Source organism: Mastigoproctus giganteus, chromosome 10 (assembly GCF_048544385.1).
Source record: "Mastigoproctus giganteus isolate SK-2022 chromosome 10, ASM4854438v1, whole genome shotgun sequence".
Taxonomy (NCBI): domain Eukaryota; kingdom Metazoa; phylum Arthropoda; class Arachnida; order Uropygi; family Thelyphonidae; genus Mastigoproctus; species Mastigoproctus giganteus.
This window is the reverse complement of record NC_143584.1, coordinates 230,971,139-230,996,468: the sequence shown is the minus strand read 5'-3', so window position 1 is coordinate 230,996,468 and position 25,330 is coordinate 230,971,139. Positions and strand designations below refer to the sequence as shown.

Below are 25,330 nucleotides of genomic sequence, written 5' to 3'. Positions count from 1 at the left end.
GCAGTTGATACAAAGGTCCATATATTTATCAATGATATTGATGAAGGTATATCAGGGTTGTCGTCGATATTTGCAGTTGATACAAAGGTCCATATATTTTTTGGCACGGTTGTTAATGACAATAATACTGCAAAAAAGATCTAGAAAATTTGGGGAGATGGGCTGAGAAGTGGAAACTGAAGTTTAACCTTGACAAATGCAAAGTACTGCATATGGGTAACAGTAACCGAAGAGAAACGTAACCACTGTGTGGTACTACACTTAAGGTAGTAGAAAATGAAAAAGACCTGGGAGCAATTCTGAGCAATGCAGGCAGGCTGCCAGAGCAGGTCATGGGGTTTTGTCAATGATATACAGGAATTTTGATAGCAGGGAAAAAGAGGTGATTATCCCTTTGTATAAGGCAATAGTCAGGCCACGCCTTGAGTACTGCTTACAGGTCTGCAGGCCTCATTTTAGAAAGGATATAGAGTTGGTTGAGCGTGTACAGAGAAGGGCATCAAGATTGGTGAGGGGAAAGAAGGGGTTCTCTTACCAAGAAAGGCTTAAGTTCTGCCAATTGTATGGCTGGAGACTAGGCACTTGCGAAGCGATCTGATAGAGGTGTTTAAGGTCTTGAATGGGTTGAGCACGCAGAATTCTGATGGGATTCTTCAGCTTGCTCATATTACGAACCTCAGGGGGGACATAAATTCAAATTAAGGAAAGACATTTGTAGAATAGATGTGCGGAAATTTTTCCCTAGCCAGCGGGTGGCTAATTGCTGGAAAAAACTTCCACTTGTCGTTGGGAAGTTGATAGCTTAAATAAATTCACGGAGGAACTGGACAAACGTTTAGACGGAATGGTTGTGCGAATTTTTTTTTTTTTTTTTTTTTTTGGCTGATGCTACATAAAAGCTCATACGCTTGCATCACATGCCTTTACTACTATTACTCTATTACTAATATTACTATTACTCGTTCACCATTTAATCCCTCTTTGTGAATTGGAGATACATGTGCATATCTCCAGTCCGTGGGTATCTCCCCTGAGTCCAAGGAAGCTCTCATAATTATTGCAGGGTATGCTTACTTCCTTTGCCACCTGCTTTAATATAACTGGATAGATCCCATCTACCTCAGATGTCTTTCTTATGTTTAACTTCAGCAATTTCTCTTTCGCTTTGCTCTCAGTTATTCATTTAGTTCCCTGTTAGAGTTTGTTAAACCTTTGGCCTCCATTTACCTAAAGAATTCTTCATGTGTAAAGTTGAGCAATCTGATTCATTTCCTTCCTTCTAGAGTTTGCAAACGTAAAGAACTCTTTGCTATTTTTCAATGCTTCCTTTGCCAAAGATATCTTATAAACTGCCTTCGCTTGCCTTAACCTCCTTCGTGACTTGATTATAGACCAGCTTATATCTACCATAGGCTTCTGTTTCGCTTGATAATTTATATGCATTCCATGCGTATTTTCCTTCTCTGCCACAAGTCTGATTAATTCGTCTGACATCCGTTTGGGCCTAGACCTTGAACAATATGTCTTAGTTGGTATGAAAAGCATAGTAGCTTCTAAGATTAATTTCTTGAATGCTTCCCATTTAGAATAGCACTTCGAATTGCAAGTATACATGCACGTGTTCTTAGTTATCATACATTTGGATTTCAGGTAAGCTTTTAATACTGTTGCACATAAAAGACTGCTGTACAAATTGTAGCAGGGTGGCATTAAGGGAACGTTATTGCAATGGATAAAAAGATGATTCACTGAGAAAAGACATTAGGCCATGAAAATGCTCTTCATGGCCTAATGTTTATTACTGGAGTCGCCCAGGTGTTGGAAACTAGGAGTATGTGTTAAGCTGCTTGAAGTGCTTCGGATAATGGCCCAGCCTGAGAGGTAATTTGAAAATACGAAGTATGGTTGGTTTAAGAGTAGTGACAATCATTTTCAAAAATAAAGCTTGGGATCCTTTAGTGTAGTCATTTTTCATAATCTTCAGTACTGAACTTTAAACATAAATTTGTGAGCACATAGTGGTTGAGGATTGCATATCAGAGTAGTAGGAAATGAAGCAGATCTCTTTGTATCTTTGTGGAAATGATCAAAAAAGTTTCACAAACTCTTGAGCAATGTGGAATTCATCAGATTAGGGAATTCCTTCCCAATTATGCAGCTGAAACTTAAAAGTGGGTTCATCCTCATGCTTCACTAAATTCCACAATTAGACTGTCCTCAACTGACTCGAAGTACTTATTGTAAGCCTTTATTATGCGCGTTTTCACTTCTTTGCTCAGTTGGCAGAATATTTCAGGTATCGTCTCTCATCTGCTCGCTTATCATTATTCCTGTAGATGTCTTTAAATTTAATTTTATGAAAGAACTCGCTGTTATACCAATTCTAATACACGAGAGCGTGCGTCACAGATGGGATTGAGGGACAAAGTCGGAGATAACCGAGTGGACACAACTGATATACCCTTCTTTAAAAATGAGACGAGTGAAGCAAATCTTAGTGTGGAATATTAATGTTTTTGAAATTGTCTTTAAACTTTCACATTTGAAAAGTGAAAATTTCATATTCTCATTTTTGAAATTATCATTACGTTCCTTTTGGGATGCACATAACAACCATTTCTGTTTGTCCACTTCCTCCTCTTGTAAGGGAGGTTTCCAGGGCTTGTTTTGTATTGCAATGCTCAGTCGTACAAATGTGTTTTCAGTCACTAATACACGTGCGCAACGTATTAATCGATATCAAACCACGGTTATACTTTTTTGGGGAGGAAGGGATAATAAGAATGACATTACTACAGACATATTTCTTAAGAGTAAACTGAAGTCCAGTTTTAAACGATTTCTCGCCTTTAAAATTTTAGAAGATTACACAATTGATCAATTTCCCCCAAAAAAATTTACGAACAAAACCCTGAAAACCCTTTTCCCACAAGAAACCTGATTGGCCAAAAAATATAGCAAACGTCCGCTCTTCTACTTTTAAATTTCCGCGCAAAAGGGCTAATTCATTTAATTAAAATCTAGGTGGTCCCCTTTTCCACTGCCATCGATTCAATGATTAAAAGAAGAAGAATTCCTCGTAATGATTTCCAGCTCCGGAAATTGCAATGAAATACGCAAGGTTGAATGTCGGAGTGAAAAGCACAACTGTTTCTAGTGATCGTGGTCTGCCGTGGACGGTTTGGTTTAGAGGACTTTTTTTTTTTTTTCTTTTTTCCTCGGTGAGAACTACTTCGGACATTATTCGCCTGATTGTGGTAAATAAATCTTTCAGAAAATCAAAAAGATTTCCTCATCTTTTGTTTACATCAGTTTAGATTAAATTGCGGCTTTAACAGTTAACAATAAAAAAATAAAAATAAAAAATTAAAATATTTTTTTAGAAATATCCTCGTTAAAGATGGGATTACTCATAAACGACCTTACCGTCATCCTCTTCTCTGGGTTCACTTCGATCATGCCCCTCAACAAGTCCTGGCAGTCTGGGGGAACGAAGTGCGGGATGTGGAAAACTCCTCGCTTCACTTTCTCTAGCAGCTGGCGGAGGTTGTCGTCATCAAAAGGTAAGGCACCCTGCGGGTCAGAAAACAGCACGTGTCACGTCTTAGCCGACAGACGCCAAATTCAACATCAACGGCGACACTGAAACTCCCACATCGGCGCGGAATTCTAATCTCACGCGCTTTAATTAGACTTAATGCGCCACCTGGCGACTAAATAAAAAAGGTAAAAACTTACCACGAGTAACGCGTACAAAATCACCCCGCAACTCCACACGTCTGCTCTCCGTCCGTCGTACTTCTCCCCCTGAAAAAACAAAGCGACTCAGTGGCGATGGGACGGCAAACACAACGGAAAGAGGCAGCACGAGGAGGAACACAACGGGGCGCCGCAGCAGCGCGCGCCCCCGATACTTACGCGGATCACTTCCGGGCACGCGTAGTGAGGAGAACCGCAGGACGTCTCCAACATGGACCCCTCCACTTGCAGCGAGGCCATCCCGAAGTCGGCGATGCGGATGTTGTTCTTCTCGTCCAACAGCAGATTCTCGGGTTTCAGGTCGCGGTGGCTGCAAACAGAAAGGTCAACTGATCAGTCGCAACGCTCGTTCACGGTGGCCGTCAATCTCATTTGAAGTTAAAAAAGAAACACGTGACGGGGGTGCTCAATCCAGTCAGGAAATTCTTTGAAGTAAATGCAGATCGTGCGATCTCCATGAAAGGTACGGAAACATGCGGGCAATCTCCCTCCTTTCAGACGAATCGAGCACTCAATGGAAGGGGGGGGGGGAGATTATTAGACATCGTGAGTTGGAGATCAAAATGTAGCATCAGTGGTTAAAGTTACATAGAAGGTAAGTTAATGATGGATGTTAAATAAATTAACCGACCACTTAAAGATTGGTATTCAAAATAAAGAAGGAAATTTGATGCAAAGAAGTTTGAAAACAGCCGGGCAGTGGGAAAAAAAAAAAAAAAAAAAAACTCAACTCACCCACCAAACGTTAAAAAAGCAAACGGCTGCCATCACTTCAGAAGAGCAAGAGCAAATCGGTGTACATCCAAAACATTACGCGTCGAAGAACTTTCCAACATCTGAAGGAGGTTTGAGAAGACCGACCCACTGTTAAGAAAGGGCGTGAACTTCTTAAGTTCTGAAACGGATATGAGCAGAGCAGCGTTTGTTTTCTAAACATTTTATCGCCAACAAATCGATGAAGATTGTCAGCGCTGTCGGAGAATGAAACGGTCAGGTCAGTTCAGACTGAAGGAACGGCTCTGCAGAATCCTCCAGTGGTACAAACTCCAGGAATCTTGACAGCAGACGTGGCGGGAATCAGTTCTGCGTTGCCAGTCAGTGCTACTTTCTGTTTCCACTGCGAGCAACTCACGTGAAGTTGAGGTCAGACGGTTTTAAAGGTAAAATCTACGATCATCTTACCGTGCTTATTGGTAACACGCGGATTCGAACAAGGAACAAGCGTGATTCTGTACAGGCAATTGGTCACCCAGTGCTCAGTTGTATCTGTTTGGTCGTTTTATTCTTATTAATCGCGTATACCCGCTCACCCCGTTAATATCCGGACACCTGCATGTCTGTAAATAACCTTTGTTAATTTACACCGATGTTTATTTACAGACCACCACGCTGCCACCGCCAAACTTCTTTGTCAGAACGATCCAGTCCATCATGTTAGGTTTCTCGAACATCCTCCACACACACCAAGCACGACCGTCGACTGGTATGCCGTGTACTTTTACTCGTCAACACAAAGCGCAGCTTTCCATTGGTGTACGGTCCAAGAGCGGCGAGACTTACTCTAAGACTAGACGGCGTCTGGCATTCGTTGGGATAATTAGCGGTTTGTGGACTGCTGCACAATCGTGGTAACCCATCTCATGCAGCGTACTTCGCATTGTAATACTGCATACATGCGTCCCATTCGCCTATTGAGGGCCTGTGTATGCTGCAACAACGTTGACCTGAGTTCCTAAAGACGATTCTTTGCAGGGCTCTCTTGTCACGTTCCTTCAGATTCGGAGATTTTCCGGGTCGTCTTTCCACGCTTTCTTTTGCAGTCATTAATCATCGGCCTACGGATATTCGGTTCCGTTGAAATATTACGTACGGATCGATTCTTATGCGGCGCTTTATTATCATACCGGAATCACCTCGCCGATCGCGAGTCTTGCATTGACAATCATTATATGTACTATTCGTAGTTGTGCCTGGCATGTGTTGCTTGGGTAGGTTTTTAGAGCCGCTCTAATTGTGGAAGATTGCGCGTGTCATTTGTGAGGTTTTTGCTGGACGAAAACAACAAGTTCTTCAACATAAGCTCGGTACAAAGTACTATACATTTTGTGCTTGCGGTTATCATTAAAAAAAATTTCGGGGAGGAGTACCCTTACTGTCCACTCCTGAGACCGACTAACTTATGCACAAAGCGAAAAAGTTCATCAAAGTTCCTCGATAATTGATTCAATTCGAAACCTGCCTTTTCCACCCGGTGTGCGGAAGACTGATTATAACCAATCTGCTATCCGCCCGGGTAGCAGATCGGTTATAACAGGCAAGGGTAGTTCTGGGTCAGAGCTTATTTCATTGCAGAGTCTGTCAAATACTTTCCCCTAATCCCAATATGGCTGGGCATCCAGAAGACACGAATATGAAATTCATATTAAAAAAGGAAGTATAATTTCTGCAGTACTTGGGAGAGGCCTGGATGAGGGTTAACTCTGGAGCGGGCCCCCAGAGTTTTTTTTTTTTTTTACTAAAAAACTGAGACCTAAGGCGTCCCATCTTCTGGAACTGGCCCACCTTCCCGTGGTGTACACGAGTATCTGAAAGCAGCCTTCCTGGCGATCGCTGCTTCTAGGTAGCCAACACAACACAACATAAATAAAATACACAAACATCACACTACTCCAAGTCTGGCCTCGTTTATAGAGTGTGTTAAAACCTACAGTAATACGAGGCGGATTTGAACTAACGTTCTAAGCCGCCCTAACAATAACACATGTCCACATATAAGTCTGGGGTGAACCTACAAAAGCTCAAGTTCCACAAATTGCAACTTCTGGAAACTAGGCACCTGAGAGGTGATCTGATTGAGGTGTTTAAGGCCCTGAATAGATTGAGTAGCCTGAATGTGAATGATATTCTTCCTCTTGTTAGACTACCCACATGGGGGACATAAATATAAGTTGAGAAAGAAAGGTTGTAGGATAGATGTGCGGAGGTTTGACTTCAGCCAGAGGGTGACTGGCTGTTGGAACAGGCTTTCATCAATTTTTGAGGAAGTGGATAGTTTGAGTAAATTCAAAGAAAAACTAGGCAAATTCTTGGAGGGTATGGAAGACGTGTGTAATGTTTTTTTTTTTTTTTTTGTTCTTGGCTGATTCTATATAAGCTTACATTATTGCATCATTTGACACTACCATTACCACTACTACTACTTTCTTGGTAAGACCACCTTTGTTCTCTTATACAAGATTTGCTATCCCATTATACAAGATAGTCTAACGACTATCTTGTATAATGGGACAGCAAAGTTCCTGTATATTAATGACAAAATCCCATGAGCTGTCCTAGCAACTTGTCCTCACTACTTACAGAACTTCATTCTGACTGCACAATTACCCCCAGGTATTTTTTCGTTTTTCACTGTCCTGAGTGTAGCACCATGCAGTTGGTACATTAATCTGGGATTACTGCCACCCATATTTTTATTTATTGTACTACTAGGCAGTCCCAGTCAAATTCTGGCAACCCAGCCGTATATTTACAACACCATACATACAGTATTACAATTAAAATTTAGAATACCGTACAAAGTACAAAGTAACAACGCATAAGGTACATCCATCCAAAAAATAAGTTCATCCGTTCCATTAAAAATTGAAGAGCAAGGAACAGTGCACTCAGCCACTGAGATTAGACACCCATATTCGGTGACGTTTTTCAAGAAAAAAAGAATAAAATGGCCCCTGTGAGATTCGAAATACTAGTCTAGTTCTAAGACGTCCCATTCACCCAAATCAACCGTGGTAAAGCCATATGCAGTAACTTGTATTTGTCAATGTTAAACTTCAATTCTCAGCCTATCTGCCTAATTTCTTCAGATGATGTTGCAATTATTACCGCCATTAAATGTCCAGCCAACATTTTTGTCGTCACTTGGATATTATTCCTGATATGCCTTCAACATTTATCACTGTAAATATAGAAAACAACAATGGGCCCAACACCGAACCGTAGGGGGCTCCACTAATAACATTAGCCCACAAAGAGCAGTGTCCATTGATTACCACTTTCTGTCTTCTTCCTCTTAACCAGCCCTTTATCCATAGCAGTAACTTGCCTTTATGATGTCAACTCTTTTTTTGAATCCATTCCTTTGTTACTGCATCATAGTATCCAATCAGATTGGTCAAACAAACAAGATTCCCCCTTAACAAATCAATGTTGTGACTGCAGTACAATTGCACTCCCGTCTAGAAGGCCCTGCATTACTTATTTGACCGGAGAGTCTGTTATTTGCCCTGGAACAGAAGTTAAGTATAACTGCACTTCTGTCTAAGATGGTCCTGCGTTACTTCTTTAATCAGTGACTCCATTATTTTATTTTCCCCGGACAGGTCTGTCTAACAGGTCTGTATTGCTAAAGTCACTTTTTCATCCACTCCTCGTTGTGAAATGGGGATACAATCTCACATCTACAGCTCATGGAGACTTATCTTGAATCCAAGGATATTCTCATAATTATAGCTAAGGACTTGTTTACCTCGTTCACTGCCTTCCTTACTATAACTGGATATATTCCATCCACTCCAGGAGCCTTTCTTATGTTTAACTTCAACAATTCTCTTCTACTTTCTTCTCAGTAATCGCAAAATCGTTTTGCTTCCTCTTATAGTTTGATAAACTTCTGGCATCTCTAGAAGTTTATTAAAAATTCTAATCCCTTCTGGATAAAGAATGACATTTTCCCAATGGGCTTCTCACTCTTCATCAGGTATCGAGGTGTTGGACCTGTTTTTTCTTCTGCTCTCTCTCTCTCTCTCTTTGAAAAATTGACGTTATCTTCGTTTTCTGAGTAGAAACTGTGTTTTTCGTGTCCTAGGAGGGGGTTTTGTTTATTAGGATTCATAGAATTTTTTTTAAAAATTTGTTTAAGTGTCTGGGCTATCGACTCACCACGGAACCGAAAGGAACACCCAAGCAAAGGCAAGTAATAAACGAGGTTGGATTGGAACGTCAGGGCTACCTAGAAACTATTCCCGCACTGCTGTCCGCTTGAATGCTGTTCGACCATGAATGCAGAATCTTGACAAGGAGGCTGACCCTTGTACGCTAACCCACTAGCCGACTGATACTGGGCGAATCAACTGATCTTCTGGCTGTCAAGGGCTTGTACAAGTATACTATTCGTTTTTTCTCGTTGTACAATAAAGGGTATTTATTACAGGACCTACTGTCTTATAGAAGCAGAGACCAAAGTGGTGAGTTGAAAGTGGGCCATCTGGATTCCCCCCTCTTCCCAACGAGTTTCCACAGGACGCAGAGCACGAAAAACACGCTGGATCCAAGTGACACTAATCTGAAAGATCAACAGCATCACTAGAAGGTCCTCTCACGATGTACAGATGCACACGTCGAGGGGGCGTGTGGAAGAACAAGTTGTAAACACTGTGATAATCTCAAAGTCCTTACGGGGCATCAGGATGTTTATAAAAATGCAGAACGCAACCCCAAAATTTCTGTTTTGGAAATTAGGGATTAGAGTATCGTTAATCATAATGGAAAAGGCCTCCGTAGCCGAGTGGTCAGGAACAGGATTGCAGTAAGACCGCACTGAACCAGCGTGGTAGATTATGGTCCATTTCCCTCAACTTGAATCGTTGAGGAGGCTTCCATCCTTCAGTGGATTCATAATGGTTGCTTATTTTAATCATAATGGAAATTACAGTTGACAAGACTTCGAAGAAAGAAAGAAACTTCTGTTGCAAATTTCGTAGGATAATTTTCAACTTTAAGGTGGAAGATTATTGGACAGAAGAGGTCTAAAGAAATAATGGACGTTGTCACTGAGTAATATGTATCATAAAACATGGAGGTTGGAGATATCGAGTGTATCGATGCTTACTCGTAGATTCATACTACTGGCGGGGCATTTTAATTAACCAAACAAGAAAGGTGTTTTTTGACTTTATGGCACACACACACACTCTCTCTCTCTCTCTCTCTCTCTCTGTCTCTCTCTCTCTCTCTCTCTCTCTCTCTCTCTCTCTCTCTCTCTCAGTATTTCTTGCTGTCTTGCTACTTGTAAAGTGCTCTTAACACGCTGATTGCTAAGGAGTCCGAGTGATTAACGCATTCGCATAATTCTACGCTTCATTAGAAATACCATTTTTCAGCACCCCCGTCAGAGACAAACCCCCCTCTGAAAGAATGAACAGCAAAGCAAACGGTGACTTACCAGATGCAGTGGCTGTGACAGAAGTCGAGGGCGGAGATGATTTGCCGAAAGAATTTCCTCGCTTCCTTAGGAGTGAGGCGTCCTTTCTTTACGAGATAGTCGAAGAGTTCTCCCCCAGACACGTGCTCTAGGATGAGGTACCTGCAACGAGATCAAATCAATTAGAAACCTCACTCATCCTAAAGCTGAATAAACAAATATTCTTCATGTTCATAATAGCAACTATTTTATGATCTTAAATACAAATCTATGTTTCCTGTTATTTTATCATTCCCTGATGGGGGATCCACCCCGTGAAGGGTACTGGTACCAAGTGCACAGGGTGGTTGTTGTTATGTCGTGTTGTTATGAAAGCCTAGCAACAACAGGTCTCTAGGAGAACTGTTGTTGCTAGGCTCTCATGTAGGGTCTTTGAAACTTCTTAAAAGGGTCCAAAGACATCCAAATCACATGATGGGATCATGTGGGCTGCACAGCTTGGCAACCAAATACCTTAGGGAGCTAATTCAGGTTTATAGGGCTCTGAGAGGAATTAGTAAAACGAATTAAGGTGGAATTTTCACTGTTATAAAGATTCTAGTGGTCATAACTTCAAAAGTACAGGGGAAGAGGTTTAGACTAGATTGCAGGAAGATTTATTTTAGCCAGCGAGTTGTTGATTATTGGAAATAGTTTCCCCCGCACTCAGTCGAGTTTGAAAATATTCAGAGGTAAAATGGATAGTAAAAACGTAGTAGTGCAGCAAAAGCCTGTTGTTTCCTTGCAATACAGTATATGGAAAATGCTTAATGCTAATACTAAATTAAGGATTTCCGCTTCTAATCTAAAATTATTTAGGAATAAATTCGGTTGCAGAAGACCTCCAACGATTAAAATCAATGAAAAGCAAATTTCTCCAATTAACTTAAACATCTTGGCATAATTTTATGCGACCCTCAATTTTTTCTCTAATCTCAACACTACGGGTACTAAGATTAAGAACTTTACGGCTGCCATCATTCAGATCACGAGATAAGATTGGAGTTTGTACAGGAAAACACTTCTTTTATATTACAATGTAGTTTTACCCCGATTACCACCTTTGCTTCAAGCGTTTGGTTTTTCAGGGATATAAACGTTAATTTCCAGGAGAAGATTATGTCCCTTCAGCGTGTTACGCTTTGTGAGATCCTTTTTTTCTTGTTAATACTGTACTTAAATTCTCAGGATTACAACTTCTATTCAGTTCTCTCTCTCTTTCTTCGTCCCTCACTTTACGCTACCTGACCCTATACTAGCAGTATTTATCAGAAGGTTTCAGGATCTTTTGAGTATCTATCCTCTATACATTTTTAATTCCAGTCGAACGTTGCTTTAGCAACATTCTCCCTGCAACTAGGCATGTGTGTGCTGAATGACCACACTCAGTTCAATCATAGATAACAAAGTTTATTTAATACTACTACATACATTAATACGCACAAAACATTTATACTCATTTTAGTTACTCCTTGGCATATACAAATATTTGCAACAAAAAAATCATTAAACAAATTTCACTAAGAATGGAACTGCACTATTTTAGCGCCAAGGTACTTACAACATATTCCGATTCTTTCCTCTATCTATCTGACTCTTTTACACAATTGCTATTCCACCTTTCTTTGAACCACACACTGGTTACAAAGATACACTCCTTAAATGGTCACCTTATATCTGCTCCTATTACAACACATTCAATTATACCTCTATGGCGTTAATAACCGTTTTTATCATTAAATTTTAAATAAGCCATTGATCATATTTCCCTTTATTTATTACCACAACTACAAAAATTACTCCTAATTCCTTATTCATCTTTCTCGAACATCTCTTTAACCTGCAGCAATTACAGAACTTGATCCGACCTAACTACAACGATGCATTCAGAAACGCCTTTATCGTTTGCCTTTATACATAAATTTTATCTCCTTATCTTTAACACTTCTATTCTTACTACAAATCCTTCCATTCACTTTCTCACTTTAACCTAACCTCTTTCTCACTATTACTACACTCATTACCCTATTCTAAATTAATGCTTAAACCAACCATATTTGCCTTAGAGTAGATTTACCCATTCTTGGTTCACTTATCTAATCCCATCTTTCTCATTGAATTTCTCTACAGTCTTTCCTATAGCCTATCGTGTGCTTAATCTAACTTGGCACTTACTTCTATACAATGGTGAGTTGTCTTCGTAAGGGACTTCTACTTCCTTCTGCATTTTAGGGCTGCTACCTTTTGCTTTCCACGACTACTTCTTTCTGCATGCTAGGACTGCTACTTCTGCTTTCCAGGGCTGCTACTTTCTGCTTCCCTGGGCTACTTCTTTCCGCATTCAAGGACTGCTGACACTCAATTAATCTGAGCTGTCCCAATCTGGCCTTCTCATCCTAACTTTCCGCAATCAGGAGTGGGAATTAACTGTTTAGTTAATACCTTTAATAGGTCAGGCCTCATTATATTTGTCCCTTTTTAGGATATTGCCGCTTTCCTCGGCGGACTAGTCATCTATGTACATCCTCTTCTTCCTTCCTTACTTTTTAATGAACCCCCTTTAACTAACTCCCCTTCACGTTCATCCCCTTTTGTTTTCACACCCTTACATTTCCGAAACCCTCTTCGACTCCTTCCTTCGCGACTCTCTTTCCACAACTTCTCAACTGCGTGTCTTTTTCCTCACACCCTTACATTTCTTTTTGACTGATCGCCACGACTTCTTAACTGCATTTCTTACCCACGTCTTTTTTAGCACACTATAATCTTGTTCTCGCTCACTTACCAACTTTCCACTTCTTTTCCACCAATCCTAAACAAGTTTCAAAAACGTCTCTCTCTCTCTCTCTCTCTCTCTCTCTCTCTCTCTCTCTCTCTCTCTCTCTCTCTCTCCCCCTTCATTCGCCAACCCTTCATTTTACAGCCCAAACAGTAATCCTAGATTCGTCCCCTTTCGCACGGAAGGTTTAAATTTCTGTTTTGGGTAGGGCTACCAGGGTTCTTAGTGCCGACGCTCGTTCATTTTCTCTTTTCAAATCCTTCAAATCCTTCAAACTAGGAGAATATCTTCAAATATTCTCCTAGAAATTCTATATTTTAATTAGTGACGTTCCTAAATTCCTGTCGCAACCCGTACCAAACTCAGAATTTATATCGAAACTGGCCCTTTACTCCTGTCCAGCGTGTCATTCTCCGCCGTTATTTATCGCTTACACGGTATCCGCTCCCTGTATCGCGTGAGTTGTATTTCAACAGGTGGCTGGGCCAAAACTCCTTTCTCAGGACAACACACAAAGACCTGGGGGTCGTTTTCGACTCCAAACTATCTTTCAACGACACATAAACCTCATACAGTCGAGGCTGAATTCACTACGCTGGGTCGCCAAACAACAGCTGCTCCACACCACCGACCCACAACTGGTAAAAAGATACATCGTATCAATCCTTTACCCGCAATACTGTATGCTTCAGAGATATGGGCCTCGGCCGCCGAATCCAACATTAAAAGAATATTCTCTGCCGAATTCTGGCTTCTAAAATGGGCCAACAGCAAACTCCACCTTCCCCCAGCTCTCAGATCAACGCAGTTAGCAGAAGCTCTTCACCTACGCAGGCTCCGGTCCTACATCGGAGAAAGAAGGCTGCTGTTCACCATCAAGATGGCCACCGGTAAAATTACAGAGCCGAACCTGTGGGATCACTGCTCTTGGCGCATTCCTCCCCCTTATCTCCGGTCTTCAGCACAGCTGCTAGCAAACCGTAACCGGCTAGTACTAACCGAGAGATTCCTGCCAAAGCAAATGCTGCCCTCACTGCAAGCCATCGACGGGGACCTCCAAGAAGTGGTCAACAATAAAAAATACAGGAAGGGAATCCTCGTGTAACTGAAAATATAAAACTCTGCTTTGTTGCCTTCCAATAATCTGATGTAACTTATGTTTTTCTCATGTATCTTTTGTAAATATGTTTTGTAAACCCCTGGTACCACCATGCCGTGACGGGACTAATTGTATGTCTATCATTGCTGCAATTAAAGATTCTATTCTATTCTATTCTATATACTATTACTACAAACCTGCCTAGTTTCGCCACATGTTGCATAAATTTCCCCCCCTCTGCTACGTCATGATTCCAATAAAATTCACTATAAGATTGATTTGTTACAGCTTCCAGCAATGTAATTACGGGTCTGCAAGACGGTGTCCTCTGCATATACAGTTAGGTGTCTTTTACCTCATAGACTTCTCCTTATATACAAAGGGCTTTGCTACAGAATGAAACGTAAAAGGCGAACTGAAATTCTAGGGATTTCGTTTGCTCTCTGGCAGATGTCAAAAGAGAAAAACGTCGTAGGTAGAACAAGTTGACGAATGTGTGGCCAATCCGCTGGAACAGAAGCTCTACTTGCAACGTTCCGCGTCACTTACTACCAGAAATTAATTTTAGTACAATTAAGAATATTTGTAGGTGGCTTCTCCCAGTTTGACAACAACGTTCTTATTGATAGGATAGCTCCATTAACTTTAAATTTTTCCAGTTTGGCCTTCTAATTGCACGCTCCGGAGCTGAAGTGCTAACGATCCACACAGTAATATAGTATGCATGCACATTAATGTAATATATACTGAGCCTGCAAATATAAACTACAAAATTCAGTGAATAACTTGATTCCGGGCAATGACATAGCATTCATTGACAACCCACCTTCGTTTACTGCTCTGCAAACATTCTTTTCTGAAACATTCAACAAAACGAAACAGAACCTCTTAAGACAAGTCACTTCTCCATAAACTTCCGTCGCTATTTCTGCCTTAATGTCATTACATGTTACAACTTCTAATGGATAACTCAATTACCACCTTGTAGATTTAATCTATTTTAATCCATTACGCTGCTACCCTAGGTTGGACTCCCAGTATTACGGGATATTGCTGGTGTCCATTGATATTGCACTGCCTCCAGTGGAATGGGAATTCCTTCGCCACTAGTACAAATAGAACTTTTCCGCCTTCTCGTTGTCAGGGGGTGCCTATGAGGTGCTCGCTGTTCCTTGGGGACTTAAAGACCACCAGGGATAGTTAGCCACCTCAGTTCGAACTTAATTGTGACCAGCCTCGTGGTGTAGACGGACAGTGGGCATGCTTTCCAGGTGATCGCCTTACTGGGTTATAAAAAACTGCACAAACATAACACCACATTTTTGGCTACTCTACAAACTTTTGTGCCACCCTATATAAGATTGGTGTTGGTAAGTGTGTTTTGTGCTGCTTCAAGTGTGGTAAGTGTGGCTTTTGTGCTGTTTTACAGTAATATTTTTATAACAATAAAATTAAGCGTAAATTATGGTTTTGTAATTTATGATTAATGTAGGGAATGACGACATTTTTTAACCTTATTTTTAGTTATAGAACATGATCGCACATTTGTTCCATGCAATTTTGAAACTCTCTGTATATGTGAACAATAGTTGCGCTATTCTCATTTATTGTTGGCCTGATTTTCAATAATTTACTTGGGGACCAATGGACTGCAGGTGTTTTTCAAGCCGTTGGATCTGGTTGTTACTTCGGAGAGTCACGTCGAGTAGTATTTCGAGTTTTTGGGGTGACGAAGAACTTAATGTCGTCTATTTAGTCCAAGTAGGTTTCGGATGAGGAATGGCGATCCAAGGCCGTCGCAAAGCCGAGCATATCCCATCTTCTGCTCTGGTGATTGCCGCTCCTCTTTACGAATAAATAAATGAATCTTTATTGTGAAGTAGAGTTACAGCACAATATCCCATCACGGCGACAAGCGCCAGGGGTTCACATATAGCAGTTAGGGAAAAGATAAGAACGGCGTACAAATACAAAAGGCTACAAAATACAGCGAACACGTACAAAAGACTACAAAATACCGATCACAAATGCAAAAGAAATACAAAAAAAAAAAAAAAAAAAGTGTTGAACAGCTTCCTGTTGTTAGTAGAGTTCATAAGAGAGGGATTAGTTCCCAAAGATCCAAAAATATTTGCCCAAGATTTGCATAAGATGAGAGGATTTAACATTATCAAATGTTCCCTTGATATCTAAGAAAACGGCCCACTGCTAACGGCTGTTCTCCAGGAAACAGGGGTTTTTCCATCCAGCAAACAGAAAATCGACCTCAGAGCACACGCAGTTTACAGACACTATACACGGAGCAATGTGGCTTCAATAGTGGATGTTCCTAAAACCCCATTACAACATACGGCTGCTCGTTAACTTTTAAATATTGTAGTCGCGAGGTTCGGCGTCCATGGAATACTATGAGAAGATATGCGAGTCAGCAGCCTTTCGTGAAATCTTCTGAAAACATTTCAACCTGTAATCTTTGATATATGCGATCTCCTGTGCACAGATAAAGTGATATGAATTCCATTTATACAGAAGTTCATGGGAGGTGTGGGTGCTTTCAACAGTGTAGTTGAAGGTCAATGATATGTGCGCTGCACATTTTCTCGATAAACCGCGTCGTCCGACAGGAACTTATCTGATAAGTCACTGATCTGATAAGTCCGGCGGACTCAAAGTGACAGTACTCAGCAGAGTTTTGCAATCAGGTGAAGATTCAAGATTTGGAGCAAGGATCTGCTACAGCTGGGTACTTGAGGAATTTGCCATTGTTCAAGCGACCTCATGTTTTGATAGTTTTTTTTTATCGTTGGTCAAAGATCGGATGCGAACGCAAATTTTGAACACTATTTTGTTGCTCCGAAGAGCATCACGCGCTCTCCGACAGCACCGAAAATGACAGGATGACGCAGTTATCCTCGTTTAATTTTCTCGTGCACTAAAAATATAAATAAAACTTTGATGTCATCAATAATTCCTAATCATTGGTCGCTTATAATCCTTCCTTTCTGGTAGGTGGACAATCGGTTGAATCTGAAGCCCCAAAATAAGAAGAAAACACTTCAGTTGATTATTCCTCTCTTGTGGCAGGAAACAGAACCAAATTATATCAACTCATACCACAATATTATCCCGCTTATCGTACTTCTCTGGTTTAAAAATTAGACTGCTTTGAATTTCTTTAAATGTCACATTGAGTCGTTGGGCTCTGCAGTGATACTATCATATCGGTGAACTAAGAATGGTGCTATTACAGCGCTACCTTTAGATTATCGACTACAAAACTCCTCTGACCGTTTGGTAGTCCCGGAGTATAAACAGAAAATTTATTTTATTTAAATTACTGCCAGCTGTTGTTGAGGCATCTCAACAACAGCTGGCGGTAATTGCTGGCTTACAGAATTTTTTAAACCAAAACCAGAAACTAATCAACGAAATAATACCACAAAATTATAAACCGAGATTCGTTGCTCGGGTGTACTTACAGGTACTTCTTGTTCTCGTAGACGTCGAAAAGGCTGAGGACGTGTGGATGCTCGATCAGCTTCATGATGGCAATCTCCCTCTCGACCTGCAAAGAATGGACACAAAGAACTGGTTAGCGAAATCTTTGTTGGCATTCACGGAAGGTGCTGAAAAGGAAAGTTTTAAAAGATTAAGAAATGTGAAATTAAAGAATATGTTTTAGCTGAGGCTTTGTAGAAGGGAAACTCCTGATCCAGCGAGCGGCCATCGTTCTGGGAGCAAAATGTCGCTTCCCTGTAACACATCCAGGCACTGCAAACCCGACAATACTGCAGGAATTGGGCTGAAAATAAAAATAATAAAAATCCTTCGCTTACAGAAACCCTGCGCCCACTCATTCAACGAGTAGTATGGTGCATGCCGTGTTTCTGAAAATGAAAAAGCGACTTAGGCTCGAGAGTAAGACGACACCCAACCAACACTCGTAATGAAATACCCTGGTTAGCCATAATGCACGTGGTATGGCGAGCGGTCAGAAATTACAAGCGCAGAACGACCTGCTACTTACACCTAATAGTTACGCAACATCCCATGCCATGAGAGTAGCAACAGCCCCTGTGAACCGCTGTTCGGCGAATTGATTTCTGCAGCGTGCGATTGGTGCTGTAAATGTGTTGAAGTGGGCCCCAGACCAGCTGGTGGAGAAGCACCCGGACACACACACAGACAGATTGCGACAGGCACGGCGAAAGAGGTATGGAAAGTGTGCCACGTACACTCCAGACAATTATTTGTTATTTATTATTAACATAAAATAAACACAACAGGCATGCGCCCAGTTAAATTGAATAACAGAACAGAAAATACAAAGATTGTACCTTGATATATCAATAAATAGCAGAATATCACAAAGTACAAAAATAGTTCATTTCCAACGAATAAGTTCAATTCAAGGAAATAACAATAGCGTATACACGACATCCTTTTTTCGTTCAGTACCTTGAAGAGAATCGCAAAGAGCAGGCAATTGTAGAGACATCCCAGCACACAGAGAATTGATGAGAGGACATCTTTCATCTTGAGCTCATCCGTCAACCAGCCAACTTGCTCCAGATAGTTCTGTGAAAATCTTTCCTGTCCACAGTCTAATCCAGATTATACTTGTTCATGAGTGCCATTGTTCTTTTAAAGAACGAGTTCTTGGATGTCTCCAACCTAGAGTTACTGATGTGAAAAGCAGTCTTCTATTACAATATCCAAAGGCCTAGGGCGTTTCACGAAAGGTCACCATAAAAAAGGTAATTTAAATCACCTTTTGAAATCTATTAAAATTTCCTCGTAAGCGGGTTGCCATGGAGTAGGCATTCTAGTATCCACCACTGGAACCTCTGTGTGTGTGTGTGTGTGTGTGTGTGTGTGTGTGTGTGTGTGTGTGTGTGTGTGTGTGTGTGTGTGTGTGTGTGTGTGTGTGTGTGTGTGGTGGCTCCCAGGCAAATGCCCACTCCACCTTTGTCCTCTGTGATCGTACAGAAACTCTGTATAGCGAGCCTGAAAAAGTTAGTGCTTGGAGTTATAAGTGGTGTGTATTCTGTTGTTATCATCTGTATGTGCTTTTTTGGCACAGATCCTACATTCATAGTGCAATACCGGTTGGTACCAGCAATCCCACTCCCAGGTTGCCCATACCTAAGAGCCAGAAAAAAAAATAATAATAAACAAAATAAAAAATAAATCATATGGGATCGTTTTTTGATTAAGTTCCCTGAGGAGCTAGGGACGTCAGCTGAAGCCGTTTTTTAATGACATTAGAAGCGAAGTCTTGCAAGGCTCTGAAATTGCCAGCATTCTCTATAAGAACACTGACATTCTCTTGCGATAATTTTGGAACCAGACTCAATATAGTGTGCCTGAATTGTATATACTCTGGGCAATGCAGGAGAACATGTTCGCAGGTCTCAAAACCACCGGTACAAAAAAAAAAAAAATTTTTTTACACGGTTTTAGATCCGGTACAAAAAAAAAAAAATTATGATATTGGGGTCCTCTGTAAATGATCAGATCTACCCATATTTATTTTGTCTGTAAATTTCGTGTGTTCCTTGTCGATTTGCCTGTTTGCTGGACGAAAAAAATCCCAGTTTCTTGGGGGGGAACCTTACTATCTCTACCTGAGACCGACTAACTCAGCCACGGAGTGAAAAAAGCCCACTAAATTTCCTCACGTCATCGACGGGATTCGAACCTGGGTCTTTTCCACCCGGTGTGGAGAGGACGGTGACGATACCGCTATGCTACCCCCGCAGACAACCACCACAGGTACAAAACGGGTCCGGGTCTAACCCACGCTCAAAAAGCTTAGCCCTCAAGGAGCCATGCCCCGTTAACAATCTGTGCTTTCCATGCACCGCTGGAACGCGCAGATCAATGCGGCATAGAAGATCTGGCTGGTAGGTAGAACCAGAGAAGATGCGATACAACTGTTTTAGATCCAGTACAATTCGCCGAGTTACCAGAGATTGAAGCTTGAAGTAGGAACAGAGATTCGGGTAGAAAACGTGGTGGTAAAAAACATGGGATGGGATTTGCAGCGATCCTATTTGGTTTATCAAATGTGCATAATATAGGAGCAGATAGGAGGGAGTACCGTTGCTTTGAATAGGAGCACAGAGAACTGAGAATCTTTAAATCTATATGGCTACCGTTTGATGAAGCCAATTTGTTTTTCGCTTGGTTTAATATATTCTTAATATGCTAATCAAACCAACAGCCAGCAGTAAAAGTAGCTTCCACATCATTAACTTCGGAAACAACTCTGATAATCGGAACATCCTTAGTTTTCCTCGAACTTACAAAAGAAATTGAGCTGTATTTTCTAGGATTAATCTCCAAACCATTTAAAGCAACCCAACTGGCGAAAGAGTTGAGAGCACCTTGTAGGTTATCTGCATCTGCTTGACTGTTGATCTGTGAGTAAAGTTTCACATCATCGGCAAACATTAAAATCTTATTACCACCTCCCTCTACAAAATGTGTTAGATCATTGACAAAGATAGTGAACAAAAGAGGCCCAAGAGAGGGCCCTGTATTACCTACTCACTTAGTGTTTTTAGCAAATTGATAGTGGGAGACACTAACAAAAGCCTTAGTTAAGTCAGTGAAGATCACATAAACCTGTCCACCCAGATGGACGGCGTCTATAATCTGCTACCAGATAGTGAGAAGATTAGTGGTAGTTGATCGGCCCCTGGTAAAGCCACGTTCGCTGTTGCAGCTGAAGTGTTGAAAATAATTTAATTAAGTTTCTCTCCGAGGGCGCCACTCAGACTAACTGCAGCCCCGAAATGGTAACAGGCTACCAGAGCCCCAGTATTATTTTACGCTTTCATTAATTTAGAAAGCACTGAGGTGTCGCTACAGTCTGTTTTAAAGTGGTGAAAATACATCGGCAGAAATTAACGCATGGATTTAAAAAACAATCGATCAAGTAGTGCCGATAATGGGTGGTTATTAACATCCCTTGAAAGGGCCACGTGGTGCCACTTCGTTTCGTTTTAAGCCTGGGTGCACTGTATGGCGCACTCCATATTTCGAAGTTTGCAGGACGAAAAACCAGTCGGAGAAAAACGTACGCAACCCTCGCTCAAGACTAACTAACTCGGCTGCTGTGCGAAGGAAGCTAGTAATCTTTCGCGGAAAAGAAGCCTTTATCTGCAACGAGAACTCAGGAAAGAACACCTCTTTTGCAGAAAGTGTGAGAGCGGGGTAATGCATTACCCCTTGTGCAACTGTGCGCATTCGCAGAGGAGTCATTTTTTCATAATCGTGGAATACAATGCTCGACAAAATGAACAGAATAAAATCTTTTTCATGAATATTTTATTATAAACAGTGTCGCTTAAGGCGAATATTTGATATAATGGGCATCGTGGCATGCAAATTCCGAATATCCAAAAGAAATCGACCTAGCAGCTTACAGATCAGCACATTATGAAAATTATTCATGCCTATAAAAAAATGGGTTGCAACAACATCACTTCGTTCACATTCTTTGGCTTGCTCAGTGGGATAGCCACATCTCCACTACTGAGGATTGCAAGTCATCGTCATTTACATGATTCTTTGAAATGATGAGCCATTGGACGACATGAAGCCGGGCAGTCGCAAGTGGAGGTGACACGCTGGCTTATTTGTCACGCAATGTCGTCTCTGCAGTATGGAAGCAGTTTCAGGAGAGAACCATTACAAGAAGAGCTGGCAAGGTCGCCCGACGGCCAAGTCAACCAGAATGCACCGCTATGTGGTTTTACCGGCAAGACGGAACCCTGAGATGTCCTCTCATCAATTGTCTCTTGCGGTTGCTACGGCCACAGGTGAAAACATTTCCAACAGAACTGTGTTAGGGCTCAATTCAAGTGGCTTTCTGGCTATGCAAGGAAGCCAGTGGTTTGTATCTCATTAACCCCAAACCACCGCAGAGTTCGTCGAAACTGGTGCCATGAACATGTGAATTGGAGCTCTGAAAATGGAACTGATGAGTCCCGTTTTAGGTTATAGATGTTATTTCATCTGGAGCCAACGAGTAATGTGGTAACATCCCTCCGACATCAGAGAAAGAGACACTTACGGTGGAGGCGTTGTTCAGGTGTGGGAGGCGGAATAATGATCAACGGCCTCACCCCTCTTCATGTTTTTGATAGGAGTACCGTAACTGCGAGAAAGTACCGAAAATAGATCCTTGAACCCTGTATGCGACTTTTTAGGGGGTCAGCTTGGCCCAGCTTTCTTTTAATGCACAACTCCACTGCACATAGAGCTGGTGGAGGAACATTGTGAAAGATAATATATCCAACTACTGTCGTTGCCAGCACGATCACCACACTTAAATCAAATTGAACGTGTGTGGGATGCCCATGGGCGTCGCATTTCACGCCGACAGCCATCTCCTCATTCAATTGGTGAGCTAAGATCTGAGCCGGTGAAAGAACGAGATATTTTGCAACAAAATCTTATAGACACCCTTCCTTATATCGGGCGTGGATCACCGCTGTCATGGCTGTTTAGCCATTGGAAGGGATCATATGCACTACTGATATCATGTGACCATATTTTCGAGAATCTTGTATCGACTTCTATAATGTGACCCTTTTTTTGGTAATTCTTATACTACCCCTATAAATGTCCCTTATATATGTCTGAAGTTTCTCGCTGTCTCCTCATTTCATCGTTATTCTATGATACACCACCGTACCAAATTTTGTCCAGGTTCATTGCAAGCTGCACGAGTTACACCACGTTTTCTATTAATTTTATCGAGCAGTGTATTTCATTATTTCATGTATTTCATTATTTCAGTATTTCATGTAAAATTGCAGGTCACGTTAATCGTGCTCGTTCGTGGTTGCATAAAAATTTGAACCAATCTGAACGCTGGACATATAATGAGCAGAAAAGTGTTTGACACCATGCGCAAGGTACGGGACGTAAAGGGATCTTCCTAACGAGGATTCTTCGGGAAAAGCCTTAATTAAAGCAAATTTTAGGACCGACATCAGTCGTTATAACACACGCGGACAGTAAATGAGTTTGTATCCAAGGCAACAGCGGGTTTCGTAGCCAACTGCCCGGAAGAACAAGAAAGAAGATACCGGTGCCATCGGGAGAAGAGAAACAGATCTTAAGAAGCGACCATTTTCGAAAGACTAATTAATTTTAAAAACGTTTTTGTTTCAATAAAAATTACACATCCTTCAGTTCTGCACCCTTCATCTACAGAAATGCCTATCTATCTATCCTCAGCATTTATTAGGGAGATTAAGACAGATCAATACGAATGTGGATAGGTAGAATGACCGTTCGGGCGGACATTGTTTTATATACAAAATTATCGATTGCTTCGGTCTGGTGGAAACAATTTCAAATGTACAAATACGATTTGTTTCTGTTGTTCCAGTTCAGTACATCGGACAGTCGCACATAAATACACTGGAGTGCAAAACTTAAGAACCAGTCAGGTTTTCACCTGTAGCTTCTCATAGGCCTGGATATGAGAAAAGCATACCAAAGGAACCTCGAGAGGTACAGAAATGATGAAGGAAACAACACCGACACAACAACGGAAACAAAACGATACAGAGGGACTTTATTCAAAAATGGCAACATAGCACTGGCTGCAATGATACAGATGCATCGCTGCCAAAGATGGTACAAAGGGAAGAGGTGGTCCTCAGTAGGAGATATGGCCACCCCTAATGTCGATGCATTAGGGGTAGCCATATCTCGTTCAAAACAGTTCGATGCATTCGGACTGTTTTGAAAGAGAGAGCGGGAATTATAGAAGCCAATTCAGAAGAACTGTGCCCATGGAAGTATCTGTAGAAGAGGCATGCAGCAGAAACAGTGCGTCTATGAGAAAGCGAGTGGAGAGACTCAGTTAGAGATGAATCATTAATTAACCTAACTGCCCTCTTCTGAATGGAATCAAGAAGCCTGAGAGAGGTTTTGGGGGCACCACCCCAGATGTGGGAACAATATTCCATGGCTGGGCGGATTTGCGATTTATACAGAGTGAGCAGCTGTTTGGAAGAAAAGTAACGCCGAGAGCGAAAGAGAAAACCAAGTTTTTTAGATGCAGAGGAAGAAATATTTGTAATGTGTTTGTGCCAAGAGAGATTATAATTCAGGGTAATTCCCAAAAAAAAAAGAGATATATCACAAGCGCTCGAATCACAAGAACGAAGTGCCTGATTATGGAGAAGAGATTTGTTTTCACTGTCAAACTACTCGCTGGCCAAATATTGTCCCCCAAAATCTGGGATTCCTGTTTCTGGAGGATTGCGTGCTTTCTTTGGTCGATTTACCTGTTTTTTCTGGACGAAAAACCCTATTTCTGGTGGGAGGGGGGAGGAACCTTGCTATCTACGCCTGAGACCGACTAACTCTTAGTGAAAAAGTCCATTACAGTTCCTCGCGTCATCGACGAGATTCGAACCCGGGCCTTTTCCACCCGGTGTGAGAGGGTTGTGACAATACCGCTGTGCTACCTTCGCAGACCCACTTACAGTCTTTTTTAAAAAAAATATTATTATATTAGGGTCACACGTAATTCATTATATAAACCCGTATTTTGTGTCTGTAAATTGCGTGTTCTCTGGTTGATTTGTCTGTTTTTCTGGACGAAAAACCTCCAGTTTCTGCCGGGGGGGGGGGGAGGGATCTTTCTATCTACGCCTCAGATCGACTAACACAGCCACGGAGTGAAAAGAGTCCATTGAAGTTCTTCGCGTCATCGACGAACCCGGGCCTTTCCACCCGGTGTAAGGAGGACGGTGACGATACCACTGTGCTACCGCGCAGACTCCCACCCACTTACAGTCTAACAAAAACCCCACGTAATTTTTCTGACACAGTTCCAATTATCGGTTGATTCAACCACTGCTCAACTCTGTTGTTCGAATTATTCGCGATATGATTCCTTTCGCTTCAAAGGTGGTGCTTGTACATATGTCCGTTCTGATATTCCCAGTCAGACACTTAGTAATTTCGAATCCCCTCTTTTGAATCTTCTCTGGATTAGAATCTATCATCCACATTCTAACTTTCGTAAAGTTTTTTGCTTTCGTAAAGGTGACCACAGTGGTCTCAGACAGTTTTTAATTGTACAAGTGGGACCAACAGATGATGTTGCCAACAACAATTCGAAATGGGAAGTCAAGGAATTAATCTTCGAAGCTACTATGCTTTTCATACCAACTAAGAAATACAATTCTCATATGAACTAATAAGACTCGTGGCAGATGAAAAATGCATGGGATGCACATAAATTACCAGGTGACACAGAAAGATATAAGCTAGTCTGTGTTCAAATCACAAAGCAGGTTAGGCAAACGAAAGCAGATTACGAAAAATCATTGGCAAAAAGAATGCAAAGAAAAACAGCAAACACTTCTTTACTTAGGGAAACACTAAAAGGAACGGGATTAATCAGATTGGTCCA

At 41.4% G+C, this 25,330-nt stretch overlaps 1 protein-coding gene across 2 annotated transcripts in view; it reads right to left on the bottom strand.

The window, feature by feature from the left end:
• The window catches only part of LOC150080023 (serine/threonine-protein kinase BRSK2-like), a 364,636-nt gene that overhangs the window by 119,926 nt on the left and 219,380 nt on the right, over positions 1-25,330 (bottom strand). For both annotated transcript variants that reach the window (XM_090383817.1, XM_090383818.1), the window contains exons 3-7: positions 17,358-17,443; positions 9,983-10,123; positions 3,919-4,069; positions 3,739-3,807; positions 3,427-3,573 (exon numbers count right to left, since the gene is read on the bottom strand). In XM_090383817.1, the coding sequence (XP_090239943.1) occupies positions 3,427-3,573; positions 3,739-3,807; positions 3,919-4,069; positions 9,983-10,123; positions 17,358-17,443 (594 nt within the window). The remainder of the gene's footprint in view (positions 1-3,426; positions 3,574-3,738; positions 3,808-3,918; positions 4,070-9,982; positions 10,124-17,357; positions 17,444-25,330) is intronic.